The sequence below is a fragment of the Chiloscyllium plagiosum genome, chromosome 1 (assembly GCF_004010195.1).
Source record: "Chiloscyllium plagiosum isolate BGI_BamShark_2017 chromosome 1, ASM401019v2, whole genome shotgun sequence".
Taxonomy (NCBI): Eukaryota; Metazoa; Chordata; class Chondrichthyes; order Orectolobiformes; family Hemiscylliidae; genus Chiloscyllium; species Chiloscyllium plagiosum.
Genome location: NC_057710.1, coordinates 76,121,019 through 76,145,443, shown reverse-complemented (window position 1 = coordinate 76,145,443; position 24,425 = coordinate 76,121,019). Strand labels below are relative to the sequence as shown.

General features: G+C 39.5%; 1 protein-coding gene across 2 annotated transcripts in view; it reads right to left on the bottom strand.

The window, feature by feature from the left end:
* The window catches only part of cwc27 (CWC27 spliceosome associated cyclophilin), a 273,662-nt gene that overhangs the window by 225,613 nt on the left and 23,624 nt on the right, over positions 1-24,425 (bottom strand). For both annotated transcript variants that reach the window (XM_043689551.1, XM_043689542.1), the window contains exons 2-6: positions 18,843-18,939; positions 13,710-13,822; positions 13,098-13,241; positions 9,447-9,545; positions 1,885-1,988 (exon numbers count right to left, since the gene is read on the bottom strand). In XM_043689551.1, the coding sequence (XP_043545486.1) occupies positions 1,885-1,988; positions 9,447-9,545; positions 13,098-13,241; positions 13,710-13,822; positions 18,843-18,939 (557 nt within the window). The remainder of the gene's footprint in view (positions 1-1,884; positions 1,989-9,446; positions 9,546-13,097; positions 13,242-13,709; positions 13,823-18,842; positions 18,940-24,425) is intronic.

Sequence of the window (24,425 nt, the reverse complement as noted above, 5' to 3'; positions counted from 1 at the left end):
GAGTCATATAGGGTATAGATAGGGTTAATAGCAGGTGTCTTTTCCCTAGAATGTGGGATTTCAAGACTAGGGGGCCCATTTTTAAGGTGAGACAGAGACTTAAAAAAGACATGAGGGGCAAACCTTTTACGCTGAGGGTGGTTCTCATGTGGAATGGCTTTCCCGAAGAATTGATGGATGCAGGTGTAGTTTCAACATTTAAACGACACTTGGATAAGTACACGAATAGAAAATATTTTTAGGATATGCACAGGGAGCAGGTAGGTTGGACTATTTTGAGATTATGTTCGAAATGGACTGGTTTGAGCGAAGGGTCTGTTTCCATGCTGGATGACTCTTTGACTCTAATTATGATGCTGATTGTTTTGTTCATTCATTGGATGTGGGCTCCACTGGCCAGGAAAGCAATTATTATCCATCCCTGATTTATGCATTGCTATGAATCTGGAGTCACATGTTCACCAGCTAAAAACAGCCTTCCCTGAAGGAGATTAGTGAACCCAAAACGATTTTCCAGAGAATCAACTACAGTTTCATGTTTAACATCAGACCCTTAATTGCAAAACTTTATTGAATTCAAATTTCACTATCTGCCAAAAGCAAGATTCAAACTAAGATACCCAGAATATTACCCGAGTTTCCAGATTGACTAGCAATAATATCACAAGGTCACTGCTTTCACTTTTTCAACAGACATACCCACAGACCTGGAAACGATTCATGACCAACACTTAACCACCAAAGCTGGTAAAGGCTGACCATTTAGAGTTGTCAAGTCTCCAACTGTATTGCTACCAATTGTTTTGGGAATCAACACCCTTGCTTGACGACACAATTTACCACTCATGAACGAACAGACCTTCCCTCAGGAAGGATTGCGGTGTTACGAATCTTTTTGGGTTCACTGATCTCCTTGAGGGAAGGCTGTCCTTACCTGGTGAACATGCGACTCCAGATCCATATCAATGCAGTTTGGAGTTTCTAAATATCAAGGGCATTTGGTACTAGAACAGGTTCTAATATGATAAAAGCTGCACTGCCAAGTACAAAATCTATTGGTTAGAGGTGCCAGAGCAGTGTTCTCGTAGCACAAGTTAGTCATTCTGAATATATAAACGCTAACTCAGTTTCAAATATATCTTTAAAGCTTACAACTTTCAGGTCAGCCAACAACAAACTTCTTCAAAATTCATTCAGAATACTTAATGCATAAAACAGTTAATGTCAACTAGTGGTAATGCATTAGATTTCCCATATTCGCACAAATTTATTTTGCATACAGAGATCTAAAGTTGACCAGTAGTGTGGGTATTGATTGCAGTATTGTTTAATAATGATCTTATTGCCCAAGAAAATTTATGTAAACAATAATCAGATAGTTCCATAGGAGGCTAACCTCAGTAGAGGAGAGTACAGGATAGGTGCCCAAATTCACAAACATTTTGGTGATATTTTCCTCAAATTCCAGCCTATAATATTAAACCTTACATCATAATCAGAGGCTATCCACTAGAGAGTGAAAATATAGTGAAGGAACATGTTAAAAATTGACAAATAAAGCCACAAACTATTTTTTCCTAAAGCAAAAAAACACAATCTTTTCTCAATTGCTATACAACTGGTCCAAGATTATAAGCAATCCCCTCATTAAGATGATGCTATATTTTCATCCTGAACTGTACACAACATACACTACTTCATCAATTAATAAATAAAAAAGGGAGTAGTCATATTTAAAGTCAAGACTTTCATTTAAAACATACAATTCAAGATAAGTATATCATACGCAAAATGCATGTCAATGAAATGATTTACAGAATTTCAGTATGAAAATAAACATCTTATATATTAATAAAGGGTAACAACATGACATCTTTTAATTACTTTGTCCCCTTGGAATAAGATTTTTTCACTTCCTCCTCTCTTTTCTCCTTTTTGTGTTTTTTCAACACTCTTGGAACAATGTCATCAAAGCTGTTGTGCAGCACCTAGGAAAACATTTAAATAAAAGCTTAAAAGCAAACATTTTATAAACAATTATTTTACATACATGAAGCATTAACATTCAGAAAGAAAATGCCTAAATTTTAGAGAAAAGCACAGTTTTAAGGTTATACCTGATTTTCAAATATTCGAGAGTTGTAATCGCCTGATCATGAGAGAAAAAGACACCAGGAGCTATTATTTGTGTCAACATTTGTTTATAATGAAAATATTTTGGGCAAAGGTAACCGTTCATATAACAAATTATACTTCAGCTTCTCTGGTATGTTGAATCATTAAAATTGCTTGCATTCACAAATTATACTGGTGATATTAAGTGGCAGAAAATTGTTTTGCAACATTGAATAAAACATCTCGGATATCTGAAGTTACCACATGTGAATGTGAACATCTGATGTAATGAAAAGCAAAATTTCTCCAAATCACGATTGTGTATTTAAAACACAAAACAAATTCTGCTCTTTTCGTAAGATTAGCATGGCAGATCAGAGCTGGACTGTCTGCCCAGGTAGTTAGCTCATTCTGAGAATTGCTCTTTAATGTAAAACATTGAATTCAAACATAACAATTAAGTCAATAGTTAAGTAAATGTGATTCTGGGCATTTTCAGCTGGCCAAATGAGTCTACAGCCCTGAAGATCTATATTAACAATACTTACTTAATCTATTTTAAAGAGAGGGGTCATATTTGGTCAAATGGTTGTAACATCGAATTTAATAGTAAAATAATCTTTTAAAGATGTCAAAATAGTCTTGAGCCTTTACTCTGCTAACGTGTTCAGTTTATAAATCTTTACTAGAGGAAAAAAAGCAATGGAGGAAGATGGAAGTGACAAGGTAAAGAGAGAGGCCTAGTCTGCAGCAATCCTGAATCGTTCCCTCAAACATTAATTTTATATCAAACAATTTTTTCCAAAGTTCTGTCAATATAAACAAAAAGCAAGTGAATTAACAGTTCTGGACCTTTTTCAAAACCTTCGAGAATGGTGCTTAAACTATACGACATGTAAATTTTCTAAACTTCACTATACTATCCTATTCCTAAATAATTCAGAATTCTAGAAGAAACAAACTGTTAAAGGTTTAATCTTGCACTCATCAGAAAAGAATTTCAAGAATATCAAATTTCAAAGGAACTAAAATTAATAACACATGTGAAGAATGCATTTGCTGATTGGTTGACAAATTGATCGCTTTTGGTCAATGCATCGCTATGGGGAACACACACTGAACGGCTGTACCCCAATCTTTCATATGGCTGAGAAAAAGCATAATGCATGGACATGTCTCTGTTTGCAAAGGAAAGCACCCACAGGTGTACCTTCACTGATCAATATCCAGGATAGGATTTGACAGTTCCATACGATTCACGATTGGCCTTATCAGCAACCTTGTAAATAGGATCTAGGTTACCTGCTCAGTGCAAATTTGATGGCAGAATAGGGCACATCAAAGCTATCCAATGGGATAGTAGCCATCCCCATTCAGGTCAATGCTTTATATAACGTCACACAAACTCAGGAAAGGACCCAATTCCACCTATTTTGGTCTTGATATGTTCTCAGTCTACCTCAGGATAACCCTGGAAGAGTAAGGAGCCTCAAAGTATTTGAAATGCAGATGAAGCTTGTCGCTTCATGCTACTACTATGCAGTGATGATGTGAGCACCATTATTTACTAATAGAAAGTGGCTGTTAAGCCAAAGATATTCTCTCCCTTCAACATGGATCAGTAATGTGTACATAACTGCAGTGCTAGTTTTATGCTGGTTGTGTAAATCATACGATTTACCAGTTATTACAAAATGTCAAACCTTTAGTTGTTTACAACAGGCAGAGTACTAACCTTATCCAACCAGCCCATGCTTGAAAAATTCATAATGCAATGTCTAGTATTGACGTGATTCAACAATTTGAACAATATTTGATTAACAACTGTGTTAAGAATTACATTAAATAAAATTAGGATTAGTTAAGCTCACAGCATGACTCAGTAATGTGTGCCAGAGCAACACATGCTCACATGCAGGGGATGGCCATTCCCTAGTGCATTTCAAGTGCAGTGCCTTGACCAAATGAGTAAACTTGCCTGGTTTGAATTTAAAGAAAATCTTGTCAGTTAACTGTTCCTTGGTTCATTCTCCATGGCAATGCCTCTACCACCTCCAACCAATCATCACCCTCATCTCATGCAGTACAAGTTGTTCCTCCCTTTGAGATTTGGTATTCTTGCAATTCTGTTCTGATAAGTGCAAAATAAAAAGCTATGACAGTACCTTCTTTTGTTAAAAATACGCAAATAATTAGGTATCAATCTACAAAAGTCACAGTTCCTCAACGTAATATTTTCAATTACTGAATTGTAAAGTCCTAATGGAAATCTTGCATAAGTTCCAGCATGCAATTTACTATTATTACACTAATGGCTACACTCAAGGCATTTTTACCCTCTGAAAGGGCCGAATTCTGCAGAGGCACAATTCTTCTTCATGAGGAATAAAGCCCAAAAAATGCTAGTTATAAACTAAAAACTGAAAAATTAAACTAAGTTTAAATGTGCAACACTTTAATTTGTCAATCAAGTTTATCGGTCATTACTGAATCCTTCCAAGATATTTCCATCACCCTGATTCGTAAAGGTATTATTGGATCATTAATGATTGAAGTATGCCACTGAAATGTTTATTTGGTATTTCTCCGCATGTCAACTTAAATTTTTAAAAAATGATTGTCCACAAGGCTGTGCAAAATGACGTAACAATAATAGTAATAATTATAATAATAAACATTGCAAAACTTAATTCACACTACTGAGAAATTTTAATTTCTTGAATTTTCTTGCTTGCTGTACAACACAAAAACTGAGAATCTGTTAAATAATAATTAAGGGGTGGAAAACTGTTACGTGAAAGTATTGAGCCTTTGAACTAGTCTTTGAATTTTCTTTGACTTTTATGATAGATTCTGATTTCGCATCAAATAAGAACAACAGAGAAACTATTTTAAAAAAAAGGTCATCCTAACCTTGTCTGACCTATATGACCATAAGACCTCATTTATATGGTGGATTTTTAAGATCTTAAGGGTGGAGAGTTGGCAGAAATAAAGATGCAGTTTTGCTCAGGAAAATGGTATATAAGGCAATTATCATGACATGTTCAGATGCGATGTAGTTATTCAGTGAAATTCATCTTCCCATGTAATTTCACCAGAGGGCACTAAAAACTCAAAATTTTTAACTCCTTTAACACATGCTCACCCAGTTTTGGACAATGCACAGATTTCTAACCTGACACACCTCCACCTGCAAAGAGACTCTAGAGGACTGTCAAGAGAGGAAACCAGAATTGAAGCCTAGCGAAGTACACTGGTTCCATGCTTGACAAAAGAAAGGCAATCATGCACAATGATGCGCTGGGCTAAATGTTGGCACATACGCATAACTCTGCAGAGTCACAATTCTTCATGAGGAATAAAGCCCAAAAAAAACGCTAGTTTAATTTTTCAGTTTTTAGTTCATAACTAAGTTTAATGTACAACATTTTAATTTGTGAATCAAGTTTGTCTGTCATTACTGAATCCTTCCAAGATATTTCCATCAACCTGATTCGTAAAGGAATTATTGGATCATTAATGATTGAAGTATGCCACTGAAATGTTTATTTGGGATTTCTCCACATGCCAACTCAATTTTTTAAAAACTGATTATTCCACATTACGACACGAGGTACCATGCAGTTCCAAAGTTGTATTTCAGCCATAGAGTAAAGATCGGTTGTGGATTCAGGGCACTCAACAGCGACATGGAACATGTTTGAAACTTCAAGGACATACTCAAAAGCACAAACAGCCAGTTGCTAAGTGATCATGTGACACTCCCTTAGGCTGGGGATTGTTAAAGAGAGGGAATCCCTGGTATAAGCCCTTAGTGAAAGGATGGCAGGGGAGGAAACTGCCATCTGTCAAGGGAACCCCAATACTTAAAGGATCCTATTTAGGGGAGGGGTCATAGATTACTACAACATGGAAAAAGACCCTTTGACCCACATGTTCATGCAAGCACCTACACAACCTAATTCCATTTTCCAGCATTTGGCCCAAACCCCTGTATATTATGGCTTTCCAAGTGCTCATCTAAATACATTTTAAAATGTTATGATGGTACCTTTAACCACTCTTTCAAGCAGTGAGTTCAAATGCCCATCACCATCAAGATGAAAAAAATTCTTAACTTCCCCTAAACTTCCATCTCTTTAAATATACGCCTTCTGGTTATTGATCCCTGTGCTAATGTACAGGTTTCTTCCTACCTATCCTATCTATGCCCCTTATAAATTTTATACATCTCAACCAGGTCCCCACTGAGTCTTCTCTGGTCTAAGGAAAATAATTCTAGATTATCTAGTTTCTGTTCATAGCTGAAATGCTCCAGCCCAGATTACATCGTGATGAATATTCTCTGTGATCTCTCCTATATAATCATCATCCTCACTGTAGAGTACTGACAAGAACTACAAAAGAGAGTTACAGCTATGGTCTAACTAACAATTCCATCCCAAACTCCGTGCTCTTATATTCAACGCCTCTGCTAATCATAGAATCCCTACAGTGTGGAAACAGGTCATTTGTCCTAACAAGTCCATACTGATCCGCCGAAGAGTAACCCATCCAGACCCATTCCCCTAGCCTATTACTCTACATTTACCCTGACTAATGTACTTAACCTACACATCCTTGAACATTATGGGCAATTTAGCATGGCCAATCCACCTAACCTGCACACCTTTGGATTGTGGGAGGAAACCAGAGCACCTGGAGGAAACCCACGCAGACGCAGGGAGAATATGCAAACTCCACTCAGATAGTTGACCGAGGCTGGAATCGAACCCAGGTCCCTGGCATTGTGAGGTAGCATCCACGGACAGAAAGCAAGCTAAACATTGAGTATAGATGGAATAGAACCCATTCCTTCCCTTTCTTTTAACTTTGCTTATTATATTCTTTGTCACTATGTTCTCCTCCACCTCCCCCTGCTCCCTCTCTCCACTGGGACTGTCTGTTCTTTCCAGTCTGGCAGTTAGACAAACAATGTTCTGCCATTCTCACATTCCAATCAATCAATCTGAACTATCAATATGCTTTCTCCCCAGCACTCAAATCCCTACCTCTTCCACTATTGCAAAAAGGCTGCCCTGTCCACATTTCATGTCAGCTCTAATGAGGAGTCACCGACACTCAAAATGTTAGCTTGCTTTCTCTGCATGGATGTTGCCTGGCCCACTATGATCTCCAGTAATTTTTGTTTCCAGTGCAGATTCCAGGATCTGCAGTAATTTGCTCTGACACACTGATCACTTCTGTTTTCAGAAGTCACTGCTACGCATGGACCTTAAAGGCCTTTGCAGCTAGAAAGAAAACTAGAGGTAACGCAACTCATTGGACATGCCAGTAATGAAACATAATGTCAAAGAGCCATTGAATTGTACAGCATAGAAACAAACCCTTTGGTCCAACTAGTCCATGCCGACCAGATATTCTACATTAATCTAGAACCATTTGCAAACATTTGTCCCATATCTCTTTTAAACCATTCCTACTCATTATACCTATCTGGATGCTTTTCAAATGTTGCCTCAGGCAGCAGCTCTGAATATCAAAAAAAAGCATAGCATTCTTAATGCGTTCTTGGGATGAAGGAGGTTGGTCCACAAAATTAGACCAAATAGTGTTAAGTTGATATAGCATCCTCAATCAGGAATTCTTCTCAATCAGGAATTCTTCAATTCCTGAAGAAGGGCTTATGCCCGAAACGTCGATTCACCTGCTCCTTGGATGCTGCCTGACCTGCTGCACTTTTCTAGCAACACATTTTCAGCTCTGAAAGCAATACCTGACATTTTACTATCCACAGAATCATATCTAGCAGAAAAAAACCAGACACCACCAGTGCTGTAGGAACATATGCTGTAAAAATTAGGCACAATGTTGAAGCAAACTGCTGCAGATGCTGGAATCTGTACTGAAAACAAAACAAAGAAATCACAGAGGGTCAGGCAGCATCTGTGAACAGAGAGCGAGCTAATGTTTTGAACCTAGATGACTCTTCAACAGAGTTTCCTGGAGGAATGTGAATGTTTCAACGGAACAAAATACACCATCTGCCAAACTAAACCTGTAATTCCAGATTAACTATACCATTTGTCAATTGTAACTACTGTATTTAATCTTTGATGGAAAGTGGCTAGCAGTGCATTTTCCATCTTCTTACAAGCAAGTTAGAGTAAACACATGTCCTGACTCCATAAAAATGCTTTAGTGTTATTAATGATTTCATTTGCACCCCCACACCTGCGCCTGTGTTTGTCTAGTAGCATGGGATCTATGTATTAAATCTGCTCCACTTGCCAGGATTTGCTGAATTGCCTGCCTAGATGCTGGGCAACTATTCATACTGCTACTGAGATACTATCACTTTTGATTATTTGCTGGCCCACCTACTTCATTACTTTAGTTGTATTGAGGTCCATCGCTTCTACCTGTCTTGTAATTCTGGAACATTTGGAGAGAAACTTTTTTTATTATTTGATGCAATGTGATTGTCGGTGGTAAGGCCAGCATTTGTTTTCTACTCCTAATTGTCCTTGTCAAGGTGATGGTGAGTCACATCTTGAACCCCTGTAGCCCCTGTAGCCCTTCTCGTCCAGGTGCTTCCACAGTGCTGTCAGAAAGGGACTTCAAAGATTTTGATTTGGAGACAGTGATGATACAATTCCAATTCAGGATGGTGTAAGGAAACTTGCAGGTGGTGATGGTCCCATGTACCTCTTACCTTTGCCCTCCTGCTTGGTATTCTTCACAATTTTGTAAGGTGCTGTTAGAGGAACCTTGGGTGAGTTGCTGTAGTACATCTTGTAGGTGGTACACAGTGCTGCCATGGCACATTAGTAGTTCAGGAAGTGAATATTTAAGGTGCTGGATCAGGTGCTGATCAAATCAACTGCTTTATGCTGGATTTTGTTGGGTTTCTTGTGAAATGTAGCTGCATTCACCCAGATAAGTACAAGGTATTCCATCATACTCCTGACTTGTGCCTTGAACATCCTGGGCAGGCGTTGGAGAGTCAGAGATGGGCCTGAGAGTTTATGGAGTCAGGATATGTGTTTACTCTAACTTGCTTGTAAGAAGATGGAAAATGCACTGCTAGCCACTTTCCATCAAAGATTAAATACTGTAGTTACAATTGACAAACGGACTTCAGCTCAGTTGATTAGTGATAATAAAACGTTACAGCATAAATTTATACCTTCACAGCACAATGTATGTAGAACAAACAATCTTTAGCTGCAGCCAAGAACGTAGTTCTCATCTAATGGTTATAAGGTTTCTTACTTTAATTTAGCAACATAAAACATTAAATATAAATCTTAATTTGCTCATCTCACCTCTGTAGACTTAATCTTATGAGGGCTGATTGGTCGCTCGTCTTTATCAATTTCTACTTCTGCTAATCTTAATATATTATAAATAGTATCACCGGTCACCTATGAAGAAAAAAAATCTACTTATATGTAAGAACTGACAGTCTTATTGCACACTTATTCTGCAACCGACCATAGAATAAATTCAGTAACATAGACCAGTCAAAACAGTTAAAGGTTTGAACGTAATCTAGATTAATACTAAGTTCAGTTATAATAAACATACACAAATAAAATATCTTTATTTCTTTATAATGTTAGCATTTTTTACCTATTATTCTAGTAAAAGCAGAACAAGAACTTAACATTTGAGGACCATGATTGGAAACAATATGATAGATGTACTGTTGGAGGGATTGTGTAGTGGGAATTGGTGGAGCCATGCAGGAACTTATAGCAGGGAATGCGCAATTGACATAGCGTGTAGAAGGAAATATGGAAGGGCAAAGTTCTCTCAGAGTAGGTATAAAAAATGAAGGAAAATCATACATCTCACTTCCCCCTACAAGTTTAAGTAAAATTTCCATGACAGAAAGAGAAAGTTAATTATAAGAGGAAGAAAATAAATAATAACAAACACAACAGGCAAGAGAGGCAAGGACCCTGGAATCTACTGTGCACAACTGCAAAAATAATTCACTATCTGAAACTTTTGTAAACCTGTGATCCAGACATTCTAACTTCAGCTCCAAAGCAATTCAAGGAATAAATTAACAATTGCAGCATAAGCAAAGGCACATGCATTGAGTAATAGAGACTTATAGGGAGGTGGTGGCATAGTAGTATTGCCATTGAAATCAATCTAAGGGGCTTGTATTTGAATCCCACTACGGCAGATGACGGAATTTTAAGTCCAAATCTTTACTGAATTCAAATCCTAATGACGACCGTGAAAACTTTGACAAATTTTCTAAAAAGCCAGTTGGTTCTCTAATTTCCTTTAGGAAAGGAAAACTGCTGTCCTTAACTGAACTGGCCTACATGTGTATCCAGAACCATAGCAATATAGTCGACTCTTAACTGCCCTTAAGGAAGTTATTTAGTCTTATAAACTCTAAAAACAATGCCCAGCTAAGTTTTGAGAAAATTATTTTTGGAAAACAAGTTGCAGGTGAGAAAAGCTGGTTCTCATAGATAACTCCTCATCAAAGCTGGTTCTGAGTGTTTTATGATGAAAATAAAATAAAAACAAGTCAAACAACTTAAAACCAGCTCCTAGCAAAGCAATATCTGTTCTTGCTATAGGCGTGGAATGAAATGCTTTAGTGGTGGAAGACCACGACATGAAATGAGAAACATATCTACTTGGAAGTTGAAGCAAAAGAGGCGGCAAGGAGAAGCAAAAAGAGAGCAATGGTGACACGAAAGTGTCAGGTGATAATCCTGACCTTTCCAATGCAGAGGTCACCAGCTTGGGATTAACTTGCCACCGTCATAAAGTGAAGTCCACATTTTGGGCCATATTTTCCACTCAGTGGCAATCTCATGCAAACTTGCTTTTTTTTTTAATAAAGAAGGCAGCTCTGCTCAGGTCTCTTTCTGGTTGAAATACAACAGTCTACTTCAATTCGCAGTTCTTTTGTAGCTTAGAATGATCAGAGGAAAGCAAACAAGGCCTGTTTTCCAAAGCGGTCAACTGCTGTATTTTGAAATTTAGCTGACAAAGAGTAAGATTATAAATTAAGTTGGATATTTGGATATCATGTGGGGTTGAGTGTCAGCTGGGAAAAGCGATAAGAATGCCAAGCATAGGATACCAGGTGAGTAGTGTGCCAGGTAATAGGATGCCAGTTGGATGGAGCAGGGTGCCAACTGGGCAAAATGTCAAGCTGAGGGGGGCAAGGCAAGCGCTTATGGATGATCAGGGAGCAGGTAAGGTGGGTCTAGTGTGTTTGGTTCCAACAAGAGAGAGAGTGGAGAGAAAATCAGGTTTATGCAGCAACAAAAGAGGGAGGGTTAAGTCCAGTCATGCTTACTTCATCAGATTTTAGTGCTTAAGTATATTTGGTAATCAATCTGGCAATCACCTAATTGGCTCTGGCATTCACGTTTTTGATAGTTATAAACTTATGTTTTAGAGACCCATGAGCCTTTCAGTAACTTTTTATTTGCTATCTATTTGACTGATTTTCTCCTCTTCTTTGGTATGGACAAGTTAGCATCTCACAGAGGCAGCACATTTTGATGTCTTATGAACTGCAGGTGGGAGGCAAATTGATGTTTTTTCTCTCCGCTGGTAAAATGCTTCACAGTCAGGGAAGAATGGAGGGAGAAAAAGGGTGAGCAGTAGATGCTCTACAGAGACAAAGGGTATGAGGAAAAATAAACAAACATCAGCAGAAATTGCTAGCAGATCTGGCAGCATCTGCAGAGAGAAATTAGAGTTAGTGTTTCAGGTTGAGTGACCTTCCTCAGAACTTGAGTTTGCTCCTGCCACCCTCTGTGCTTCCTCCAAGTGATGCTCACATAGAGGAGTACTGACTCATCAGCGAAGAGTGGACAGTGGATGATAATTACCGAGAGGTTTCCTTGCTCATGTTTAATCTTAAGCCATGGGATCCGGAGTCAATGTTTAGAACTACCAGGGCAACTCCCTCCTGACTATATTCCACTATGCCGCCACCTCTGCTGGATCTGTCCTGACGATGGGACAGGTCAATCCAGGGACGATGGTGGTGGTGGTTGTGGTTGTGGTATATGGGACATTGTTATTATTTAAAGTTTCTACAACTTTAACTAAAGAAGTTGAGATGTAGAAGCCTTTAAAGGAATTCCATGTAACTCAAAAGTTAGTTGGCACCTGTACCAGGAACCAACTATTGAAGTATGAGCAGGACTTCATGACCAGTTCCTCTTTCTAACTCCGAGTATGTTAAGTAATAAGGACTAGCACCTTGATATTTGCAAGTTAATTTCTCATGAAAGACCCAATTCAGGCATTTGAAGTGCAAATTGAATTAACAAAAGCAATCTTAGGTGGGAAGCAGGAAAAAAAAAGAAGAAACAGTACACAAACAGCACTGCTAGTTACTGGAAGCAGGACCTGAGGCCAAACCAGGCTGGGAGATTTGCTTTCTTTCTGAAAAAAGGGCGAGTCTGCCTACCGGGAACAGGACTTGAAACCTAACGTAGTCTAATTTAATCTTCTCCCAGCTCTGACATTAAGAAAAACTGCACTTTCAGCCAAAACCATCTTGAAGTAACTTACTATCAAAAAAAAAAGGACTTAAACATTTTAAAAGGAAGATTAGATTACAAGAGAAAACACTATTTGAAGAAAAGGTATCAGCCCTGACGCCAGTCATGTACAAAAGTGGCAGATGGGTAGGAAGGCAGAATAACAGTGGTTGAAGAAATGTAACTGAAGGACAAAAGGCAATGCTAAACTTACTAACATAGGAACTCCATCAAAATACTAACATGGAAAGTTTATCTTATTAAGAATTACAGAAAAATTGTAATACAGTAAGAGTTATCTTGCACACAAAGCACATGCTCTGGAAACAGTCATGTGTTAACACAAAGTGTTAACTGTTAATGTAATTCTTGCCCTTGGACACATCAGCAAATAAAATTGAAATCCAACAATACATTCTTTTATCCTCATACTCTAACCTTTCCAAAGATGGTATGTTTGTTATTGAGTTCATCCGCAGGACCCAATGTGAAGAAAAACTGACTACCATTATCATGAGGTCCAGCATTCGCCATAGCAACCAATCCTCTTCTATTAAAACGTAAACGAGAATGAAATTCATCCTGCAAATTTAAATAATAAAAAGAAACTCAGATCAGAGCTAAACATTGGATAGAAAAGATCAAATTCAAAGTAACCAAATGCAGAAAATTCAGACATGTCCCTTTTTCAAAGATTCAGTACATAAATACACAATCCAACTTCTCACATGTACAGATCCCAGGTTTGATAATAAAACTCTACCAAGTTACTTGATGGGAACAATATTACAAGTGACCATAGTGCACATAGACCGAAATGCATGTCAGAACAATCAGTCCAGTGTCAATAACATCTGCATCCCACCACTTACTGAAAAGTAAAATCAAGGCAGAAAACTAGTCTATTGTAAAGCTTTCATGGTGGAACAGGCTTGCAAGTTATTCATACTCATAGCAATTTGAGAACAATATCAAACAGGTTACAAAAATCATGGAATTTATCCCAGTGTTAAATCGGGGAGTGAGAAATTAAGGGAAAAAAAAACAAACCTTAAATGGCTTCCCATATATGGATTCGCCACCAGTTCCACTTCTTGTTGGATCTCCTCCTTGCACAATAAAGCCAGGTACAACCCTGTGAAATATTGTATTATCATAATAACCTGTTTGGAATTTAAAAAAAGGTTCATAATCAGAAGGCTACTTTATAAATCAGTTTCAATAATTTTTAAAAACTTTTTTCCAAATGATCACTGCCATCTACACAAAAATCAACAAGATCACAATTAACAAACACATTAAATTGCAAGTTAATTCTCCTCAGTACTTGAATTTGCAACAACAGGTTGTTCATTATATACATAAAGGCAACTTGACTTTCTTTAGGAGTCAATTCTGTTAGATACAGTTCTGCCCCTTATTGTACTCCTTTTATAATCACAGCTGTGTGGCCAAATTCCACCCCAACTTTGTTTACAAGTTTGCTGTCAACACCATTGTAGGTCTCATCTCAAACAACAACAAGACAGAATACAGGAAAGAGATTGAGTGTTTAGCAGCATTAGGTAAAGACAACAATCTCTTCATCAACATCAGTAAAATGAAGAAGCTGATCATTGACTTCAGGAAGTAGAATGGAGGGCATGCCCCCGTCAGCATCATTGGTGCTGAGGTGGAGATGGTCAAGAGTATCAGGTTCCTGGAAGTGATGATCACCAACCATCTGTCCTGGTCCACCCATGTCAACACAGTAGTCAAGAAACCACAACAACATCCCTACTTCTTCAAGAGGCAAAGTCATAGAGTCAAAGATTGCTGCAATTGTACCAGCCTCCACCACTTCCTCTGGCAGTTCATTCCATACACGTACCAGCCTCTGTGTAAAAAAGATGCCCCTTAGGTCGCTTTTATATCTTTCCCCCTCTCACCCTAGACCTATGCCCTCTAGTTCTCAACTCCCCCACCCCCTCATGTTTTTATAAACCTATATGTAATTATCCTTCAGCCTCTGACGCTCCAGAGAAAAAGCCCCAGCCTATTCAACCTCTCTCTATAGCTCAAATCCTCCAATCCTGGCAACATCCTTGTAAATATTTTTTGAACCCTTTAATGTCTCGCAACATCCTTCTGATAGGAAGGAGACCAGAATTGCACGCAATATTCCAAAAAATGCCAAATCAATGTCCTGTACTCAATACACTGACCAATAAAGGAATGCATATCAAAGGACTTCAGCACTATCCATAACCTGTGACTCTACTTTCAAAGAACTATGAACTTGCACTCCAATGTCTCTTTCTTCAGCGACACTCCCTAGGACCTTACCATTAAGTGTATAAGTCCTGCTAAGGTTTGCTTTCCCAAAATGCAGCACCTCGCATTTATCTAAATTAAAATCCATCTGCCACTCCTCAGTCCATTGGCCCATCTGATCAAGATCCCGTTGTAATCTGAGGTAACCTTGTTTGTTGTCCACTACACCTCCAACTTTGGTTTCATTTGCAAACTTACTAACTATACCTCTTATGCTCACATCCAGATCATTAATATAAATTACAAAAAGTAATGGACCCAGCACTGATCCTTGTGGCGCTCTACTGGTCACAGGCCTCCATTTTGAAAAACAGCCCTCCACAACCACCCTCTGTCTACTACCTTCGAGCCAGTTCTGTATCGAAATGGCTAGTTCTCCCTGTATTCCGTGAGATCTAACCTTGCTAGCCAGTCTCCCTTGAGGAACCTTGGCGAGCACCTTACCGAAGTCCATATAGATCATGTCCATCACTCTGCCTTCATCAATCCTCTTTGTTACTTCTTCAAAAAACTCAGTCAAGTTTGTGAGACATGGTTTCCCACACTATCCCTAATCAGTCCTTGACTTTCCAAATACATATACATCCTGTCCCTCAGGACTCCCTCCAACAACTTGCCCACCACCAGGCTCACTGGTTTATAGTTTCCTAGGTTGTCCTGTAGAAGCATTTTTGTGGCTCTGGAAACCATTTTTTTTGAGTGTTAACTTAACAATCCTAAAAAATCAATACTAAGAGAAATTTGTAACTAACTATGTAACCAGAATTATGTGTTTCCTGATCCTGCAGAGATGAGATTAAGTTTTATCCATAAGAAAGTAAGCATTATTGAAATTAACAATAATTATCTCTGTTCTGTGCTCCTGCAATAACGTACAAGAGAATTAACTGCCTGCAAAATAATTATCAGCCTGCAATTATTAAAACTATTATAAATGCCTGTTAATTTTTGACTCCTAGGATAAGAAAAGGGCTTAGTAAAGAATTCGGGTTCATCCCTGATGAGCCCTTGTTTTTCCTTTACTTATGGTACTGCCTTTTCTTATTTTAAGGTTTCACCCCTGATAACCCTAAACATGCTTTCTGCATAACTTATGAAATACCTTATCATTGAAATGTCGTTAAATCAGCAATGAAAATACAAAGTATTGGCACAAACCTAAATCGATGACCTTCTAATACAGTAGAACCTCAATTACCAAACATCAAATTTCCGATTATCCAAACAAGATGTCAAGGTCCCGTAAAAATGGCATTGGGCAACTCAGCATCCAGTTATCAGTTAAACAGCATTATGGCGTACACTGGCGGATTACCGAGAAATGTTTGGTAACCAGCACTCAAATTACCGCTTATTTATGATAGATCAGTAATTGGTTAAACGGCAATATGGCTTGCATTGCCGGATAACCAGCACTCATAAATTACTACTTGATTCCGGTCATCTGAATGATCAACTATCCAAACAAAATACTCCCCACCTGTCTCGTTTGGATAACCGAGGTTCTACTGTTACATTTTTGGCCAGACCTCCAGGTTTTTCAATGAAAGTGCAAGTAGGCCATCTAGTGGCTATTTTGTAGTGGTGCATCCAGCTGAAATCCTATATAAATCTCGAGTTGGATTTTAATTTCGAACCAGTTTTATTGGCTGCTTCCCATGGTATCTCATGAAATAAAACTTGGTCAATACTGAAGGTCTGTTTCCGAAATTTTCTTCTACACTAAGGAAATTTGGTATGCCCACAAGGTCTTCTACCATTTTTTACAGATGCACCACAGAAAGCATGTGGAAGTTTCCAGTGTGGTTTGGCAACTTCTCTTCCCAAGACCGCAAAAGCTATTGAGAATCAAGAACACTACCCAATTCACCAGGCAAACCAGCCTTGCATTCACTGACTCCATTTTACTTCCCGGTGCCTCAAGAAAAAACCCAACATTATTAAAGACCCCTTCCACTCTGGTTAGACTCTCTTCCACTCTCTTCCGTCAGGCAGAACATATACAAGTTTGAATATACACACAAATAGATTTAAGAATAGCTCTTCCCCACCGTTATCAGACTTTTGGATGAACTTTTCAAATATTAATTCTGTTCTCTCTCTCTACATCTTCTCTGGAAATGCAGCTGTATTCTGCACTCTGTTCTACTACCCGGATGCACTTTGCATGGTACGATCTGCCCTCGCACACAAAACACTTTTCACTATATCAGTACGTGTGACAACAATAAAATCAACTATGTATCTTCATGTGCTGGCCTAGCCAGCAATACCCACATCCCATGAACAAATAATGGTTTGATGAGCTTGATTGTGTTTTCTTGATGAAGTAATTGAGTGAGTAGATGAGGGGAGTGCAGTTAACCTTGTGTGTATGAGCTTTAAAAGCCATTTACTAAAGTTACATATATTAGGCTAGCAAAATTGATGGCCTTGAGGTAAAAGGTGCAGGGACAATAAAAATAGCTAAGATATAGAAAACAAACACTTGGAGTGAATGACTGATATTTGGAGTGAAGCAATAGTGGTGTTTTTCAGGGTTTAGTATTAAAACAATTGTTGATTTTGATATGCATTAATTAGTTGAACATGGGAGTATAGGATAGTTTTCAAATATGTACTTGATGCACAACTGTAAGCAAGTGTTAATAAACAATAGGTAAAACAGTAATTACCTTCATGCAGACATAACAGGCTGATGGAAAGATGAATACATGACACAATATTTCACACAGAAAAGTGAGAGATATTACGTTTTTGTAGGAAAAGGTACAGAGAAATGATAGCAGCTAAATGACACGATTTTAAAAGGACACATATGAACAGATCTTTGTTCTCAAATCTTTGAGGGTTTCAGGACAGGCTACCAAAGGCAGTTAGTAATATGTATTAGGATTTTGGGTCTTCAAAATACAGGTATGGAGTGCAAAATACAGGAAGTTATATCAACTCAAGGCATAGAGGTCTACAGCTCAGAAAAAGGCCCTTTTGCCAAGTGAGTCTGCGCTGGTTAAAAATAATCACCTAATGTTTCCAATCCCATTTTCCAACAAATGGCTAAGCCTCTTATGTTTTGGAATAATTTATAACAACAACGAAGAGTTGTTCCTACATTCCTGTAACAGCAAAACAGATGCCTGATTAGCAATGGAGTCAATGGGAATGTATGGTGCAGGCCACAATCAGATTAGCAATTATCTTATTAAGCGGTGGAACTGGCGAGATAGATTTAATGGCCCATTCCTAGTTAAAACATTCGTATGAATGGCCAATAACCAGACAGCAGTCTTATATGACTAGGGGAAAAAAAAAGTGAAATAAGCGAAAACATTGTTTCACTCAACTAATAGTAATGATTTGGAATGGACACCCTGATTAATTACAAATAGTAATAGTATTACTATAAATAGCAGTAGTATTCAAAATGGAAGTAGATAAATATTTTTAAGGAGAAAAGAATGGAAAGAATATGGGCGAAGGCAGTGGAGAGGGACTGACTCAATTGCTTTTGAAAGAAATGGCATAGATGTGATAAACCAAAACCTTCAATGCTACACTATTCTGAGAGCAAAACATATTTGAAGGAGAAAATCCTTTTACAGCTACAAAACTATGATAGACTTGTGCAATCAGAACTTTTCACAAAATTTTTCAGAGATGTTTTTGATGAACAAACTGCATAAAAGTTGCATTATCAGTAGAAGTCATCAAGGTTGTAAAAAATCAGTACCAGCTGTATCCCGATTTCAACTTCAAACAAATCCTCAGTAACAATGGCTCATTTAACCAGAATGAACATTTGCTTCACTTCACCAAACAGGGTGGGAAAATGCTCCCCTTTCGATAAATTTTGCAATTAAAAAAAAATACCTTCCAAGCAGAGTTGGATAAAGTTTCTGCATGCTTTCGGTGCCTCTTTTGACCATAACTCTATATCAATATCACCAGCTGTAGTCTTCAAAAGGACCTAGAAAATAAAATTCCACAGAATTACATGGTCTGTGCTCCAATTTATAAACATTCTATTGTATTCCAACATGTCACATCATCCATTACACAGGTCACTCTTTAGTTCCTAGGATTCCTTTTGAATCAATATCAAAATTTTTATACCATTTTCTTCTTAGTAATTGTTCATGAAGGAAGAACTAAGTTAAGCAAAGGGATGGATGGAAGTGGGAAGCTTTCAAAAATGAGATAACAAGAAAGCAGAGACAGTGTGTTCCTGTTAGGGTGAAGGGCAAGGCTAAAAGTTGTAGGTAATGCTGGATAACTAGAAAAAAAATTGAGGCGCTGGAAAGGAAAAGGAGGAAGCATATATCAAGTACAGCCAGCAGAAATCAAATGATTCTCCAGAAGAGTATAAAAGCAGAAGACGCAGGGCAGAAGGTGACAGGAGATAGCTTAGGCAAATAGAGTTAAAGAGAATCCAAAGGAATCTACAAATACATTAAGCATGAAAGGGTAACAAGGGAGAGAATAGGGCCCCTTAAAAATCAGCTAAGCCAACGTGTGGAACCGCAAGAGATGGGGGAGATACTAAATGAATGTTTTGCATTAGTGTTTACTGTGCAGGAGAACATGGAAGCTAGAGAACTTGAAGAAATAAATAGCGACATCTTAATAAATGTCCAAATTAGAGGTGGTGGGGCTTGACATCTTAAAATGCATAAAGGTGAATAAATCTCCAGGACCTGATCAGATGTACGCTGTTGGAAGCTAGGGAAGTGATTACTGCGCCCCATGCCGAGATATTTATATCATCGATAGCCATAGGCGAGGTGCCAGAAGGCTTTGAGGTTGGCTAATGTGCTGTAACTATTTCAGAAAGGTTGTAAGGAAATGCCAGGAAACTACAGACCAGCGAGCCTGACATTAGTGTTGGGCAAAGTGTTGGAGAGGATCCTGAGGGACAGGATTTACATGTATTTTGAAAGATATGGACTGCTTAGGTTGGTCAACATGGCTTTGTGCATGGAAAATGGTGTCTCAAGTTTTTGAAGTAACATAAAAGATAGATAAAGATGGAGCAGTGGGTTTGATCTATATGAGCGTCATTAAGACATTTGGTAAAATTCCACAAGGTAGCCTGGTTAGAAAGATGAGATCACGTGGAATACACGGAGAATTAGTCATTTGGATACATAACTGACTCAAAGATAGGAGACAGGGTGTTAGTGGAGGATTGCTTTTCAGACTAGCGGTCTGTGACTAACAGTGTGCCACAAGGATCAGTGCTGAGTCCACTGCTTTTTTGTCTTTTACATAAATGATTTGAATGTGACCATAGGAGGTTTTGTTCGTAAGTTTGCAGATGACACCAAAATTGGTGATGTAGTGGACAGCCACGAAGATTCCCTCAGAGCACAAGGGACCTTGATCACATGGGCTGCATTTTGGAAAGGCAAATCAGGGCAGGACTTATACACTTAATGGTAAGGTCCTGGGTGGGGAGTGTTGCTGAACAAAGAGACATTGGAGTGCAGGTTCATAATTCCTTGAAAGTAGAGTCATAGGTAGATTGGTCTAGTGAAGGCGGCATTTGGTATGCTCGCTTTTATTGGTCAGTGCATTGAGTATAGGAGTTAGGAGGTCATGTTGCGGCTGTAGGGGACATTGGTTAGGCCATTTCTGGTTCAATCCTGGTCTCCCTGCTATACAAAGAATGTTGTGAAACTTGAAAGGGTTTAGAAAAGACTTACAGGGATGTTGGAAGGGTTTCAGCAATAAGGACTGGCTGAATAGGCTGGGGCTATTTTCCCTCGAGCATCAGAGGCTGAGGGGTGATCTTATTGAAGCTTATAAAATCACAAGGAGCATAGATAGGGTGAAAAGGCAAGGACTACACCTCCTCCCACCCTGCCCCCTGTAAAAACGCCATCCCATTCTCCCAATTCCTTCGTCTCCGCCGCATCTGCTCCCAGGAGGACCAGTTCCAAAAACGTACAACCCAGATGGCCTCCTTCTTCAAGGACCGCAATTTCCCCCCCGACGTGGTCGACGATGCCCTCCACCGCATCTCTTCCACTTCCCGATCCTCCGCCCTTGAACCCCGCCCCTCCAACCGCCACCAGGACAGAACACCACTGGTCCTCACCTACCATCCCACCAATCTCCATGTACAGCGCATCATCCGCCGTCACTTCCGCCACCTCCAAACAGACCCCAGCACCAAGGATATATTTCCCTCCCCTCCCCTATCAGCTTTCCGTAGAGACCACTACCTCCGCGACTCCCTTGTCAGATCCACACCCCCCACCGACCCAACCTAACCACAACAACCCGACGGTCGGAGGAGGAGCGTCTTATCTTCCGACTGGGAACCCTCCAACCACAGGGGATGAACTTGGACCTCACCAGTTTCTTCATCCCCCCTCCCCCCAACTTGTCACAGCCGAATCCCTCCAGCCCGGCACCGCCTTCCTGACCTGCAGTCTTCTTCTTGACCTCTCCGCCTCCACCCTACTCCGACCTATCACCCTCACCTTGACCTCTTTCCACCTATCAAATTTCCAACGCCCCTCCTCCAAGTCCCTCCTCCCTACCTTTTATCTTCTCGCCTCCACCCCAGTCTGACCTATCACCCTCACCTTGACCTCTTTCCACCTACCACATTTCCGACGCCCTTCCCCCAAGTCCCTCCTCCCTACCTTTTATCTTAGCCTGCTGGACAAACTTTCCTCATTCCTGAAGAAGGGCTTGTGCCCGAAACGTCGATTCTCCTGTTCCCTGGATGCTGCCTGACCTGCTGCGCTTCTCCAGCAACACATTTTCAGCTCTTATCTCCAGCATCTGCAGTCCTCACTTTCTCCTGAATAGGCAAGGTGTCTTTCCCAGGATATGGGAGTCTAAAACTAGAGGGCGCAGGTTTAAACTAGAGGTATAAGATTTAAAAGGGACCTGAAAGGCAACTTTTTCTACAGCGAGTGATGAGTGTATGGAGTGAGCGACCAGCCTCCACCACTTTCTCTGGCACAATTACAACATTTAAAAAGCACCTGGATGGGCAGATGAATATGAAAAGGTTTAGAAGGATTTGGGCCAAATGCAAGAAAAAGGGACTAGATTAATTTAGGATATCCAGTCAATATGGATGGTTGGACTGACAGGTCTATTTCCATGCTGTACAGCTCTATGACTCTTAGTAACACTACATAGTTACCCAACACTCCTGATTCAATACATTACCCAGTACTTTGCATTCAACAGTAAAATAATGTAATTCACCACTTCTTACGCATACGGTCACAAAAACACTTTTCATGAGCTTTGTAGCATGATAATGAAAACACAGCATAATTCCCCACCAAACTGAAGGATCCTCATTGAGAGACAGAGTCTCAAAACCAGGAAGTAAAAGCTTTGGAAGAATGTCAGCAAAATCGGACCAATATGAAACAAGGAATTAAGAGGGCTAACAGGGGTCATGAAATATCTTTAGCAAACAGGGTTAAGAAAAATCCCAAGCCTATTATTTGTATATAAAAGGACCAAGGGGGTAACTAGAGGCCCACTCATGGACAAAGGAGGAAAGTTATGTGTGGAGTCAAGAGAAAATGGGTGAGATTCTCAATGAGTGCTTTGCATCAGTATTCACCAAGGAAAGGGACGTGACCATTGTTGAGGTTAGGGATAGATGTTTGATTATCACAAACAATAGTGGTCCCAATACAGATCCCTGTGAAATACCTCTGTCCATTTTGAGAAACTCCTTTCCTGTACTACTCTCTGTCTCCCACTACCCAGCTAGTTCTCTATCCATCTAGCTAGTACACCCTGGACCCCATGCAACTTCACTTTCTCCATCAGCCTACTATGAGGAACCTTATCAAATGCCTTACTGGAGTGCATGTATATGACATCTACACCCCCTCCCTCATCAATCAACGTTGTCACTTCCTCAAAGAATTCTATTAAGTTAGTAAGACATGACCTTCCCTGCACAAAATCATGCCTATCACTGATAAGCCCATTTTCTTCCAAATGTAAATAGATTCTATCCCTCAGTATATTCTCCAGCAGCTTTCCTATCACTGACATCAGGCTCACTGTCTATAATTACCTAGATTATCCCTGTGACCCTTCTTAAACAAGGGGACAATATTAGCAATTCTCCAGTCCTTCGGGACCTCACCCATGTTCAAGGATGCTGCAAAGATATCTGTTAAGGCCCCAGCTATTTCCTCTTTCACTTCCCTCAGTAATCTGGGATAGATCCTATCCAAACCTGGAGACTTGTCCACTTCAATGCCTTTTGGAATATCGAACACTTCCTCCCCTCCTTATGCCAGCTTGACCTAGATATAGGTGGTCTGATTAGCAAGTTTGCAGATGACACAATGATTGGCGGAGTGGCAGATAGTGAAGGGGACTGTCAGAGAATGCAGCAGAATATAGGTAGATTGGAGAGGTGAGCGGAGAAATGGCAGATGGAGTTCAATCCGGGCAAATGCGAGGTGATACATTTTGAAGATCCAATTCAAAAGCGGACTATACAGTAAATGGAAAGGTCCTGGGGAAAATTAATGTACAAAGAAATCTGGGTGCTCAAGTCCATTATACCCGGAAGGTGGCAACACAGGTCAATAGAGTGGTCAAGAAGGCATACAGCATGCTTTCCTTCATCAGACGGGGTATTGAGTACAAGAGTTGGCAGGTAATGTTACAGTTATATAGGACTATGGTTTGGCCACATTTGGAATACTGCGTACAGTTCTGGTTGCCACATTACCAAAAGGATGTGGATGCTTTGGAGAGGGTGCAGAGGATGTTCACCAGGATGTTGCCTGGTAAGGAGGGCGCCAACTGTGAAGAGAGGATGAGTAGATTAGGATTTTTTCATTAGAAAGACAGACGTTGGGCGGGGGGAACCTGATTGAGGTCTACATAATCATGAAAGATATAGATGGAGTGGATAGCAAGAAGCTTTTTCCCCCAGAGTGGGGGACTCAATTACTACGGGTCACGAGTTCATAGTAAGAGGGGAAAAGTTTAAGGGAGAAATGTGTGGAAAGTTCTTTACGCAGAGGGTGATGGGTATCTGGAACACATTGCCAGCAGCTGTGGTAGAGGCGGGCACGATGGCGTATTTAAAATGCATCTACATGAATGGGCAGGGAGCACAGGGATACAGAAACTAGGCGACAGGTTTATCTAAAAGGATCTGGATCGGCTCAGGCTTGGCCTGCCAAAGGGCTTGTTCAAAAAAAAATCTAAAATGGTTGGAATTCTGATGACTTAAGATCACATAGAAAGCAAAAATAGGATGATGAAAGAATGATTTATAACAAGATGGTATAATATATTAAACATAATAATGTTAGATTGCCAACAATATTAAATAATTAACTTCTGAAGAAATGAGTACCAAGCTTAAATTTCCAGTGCTAGAAAGACTGTGTGGCAGTACATAGAACAGTACATCACAGGAAGAGGCCCTGTGCCCACAATGTC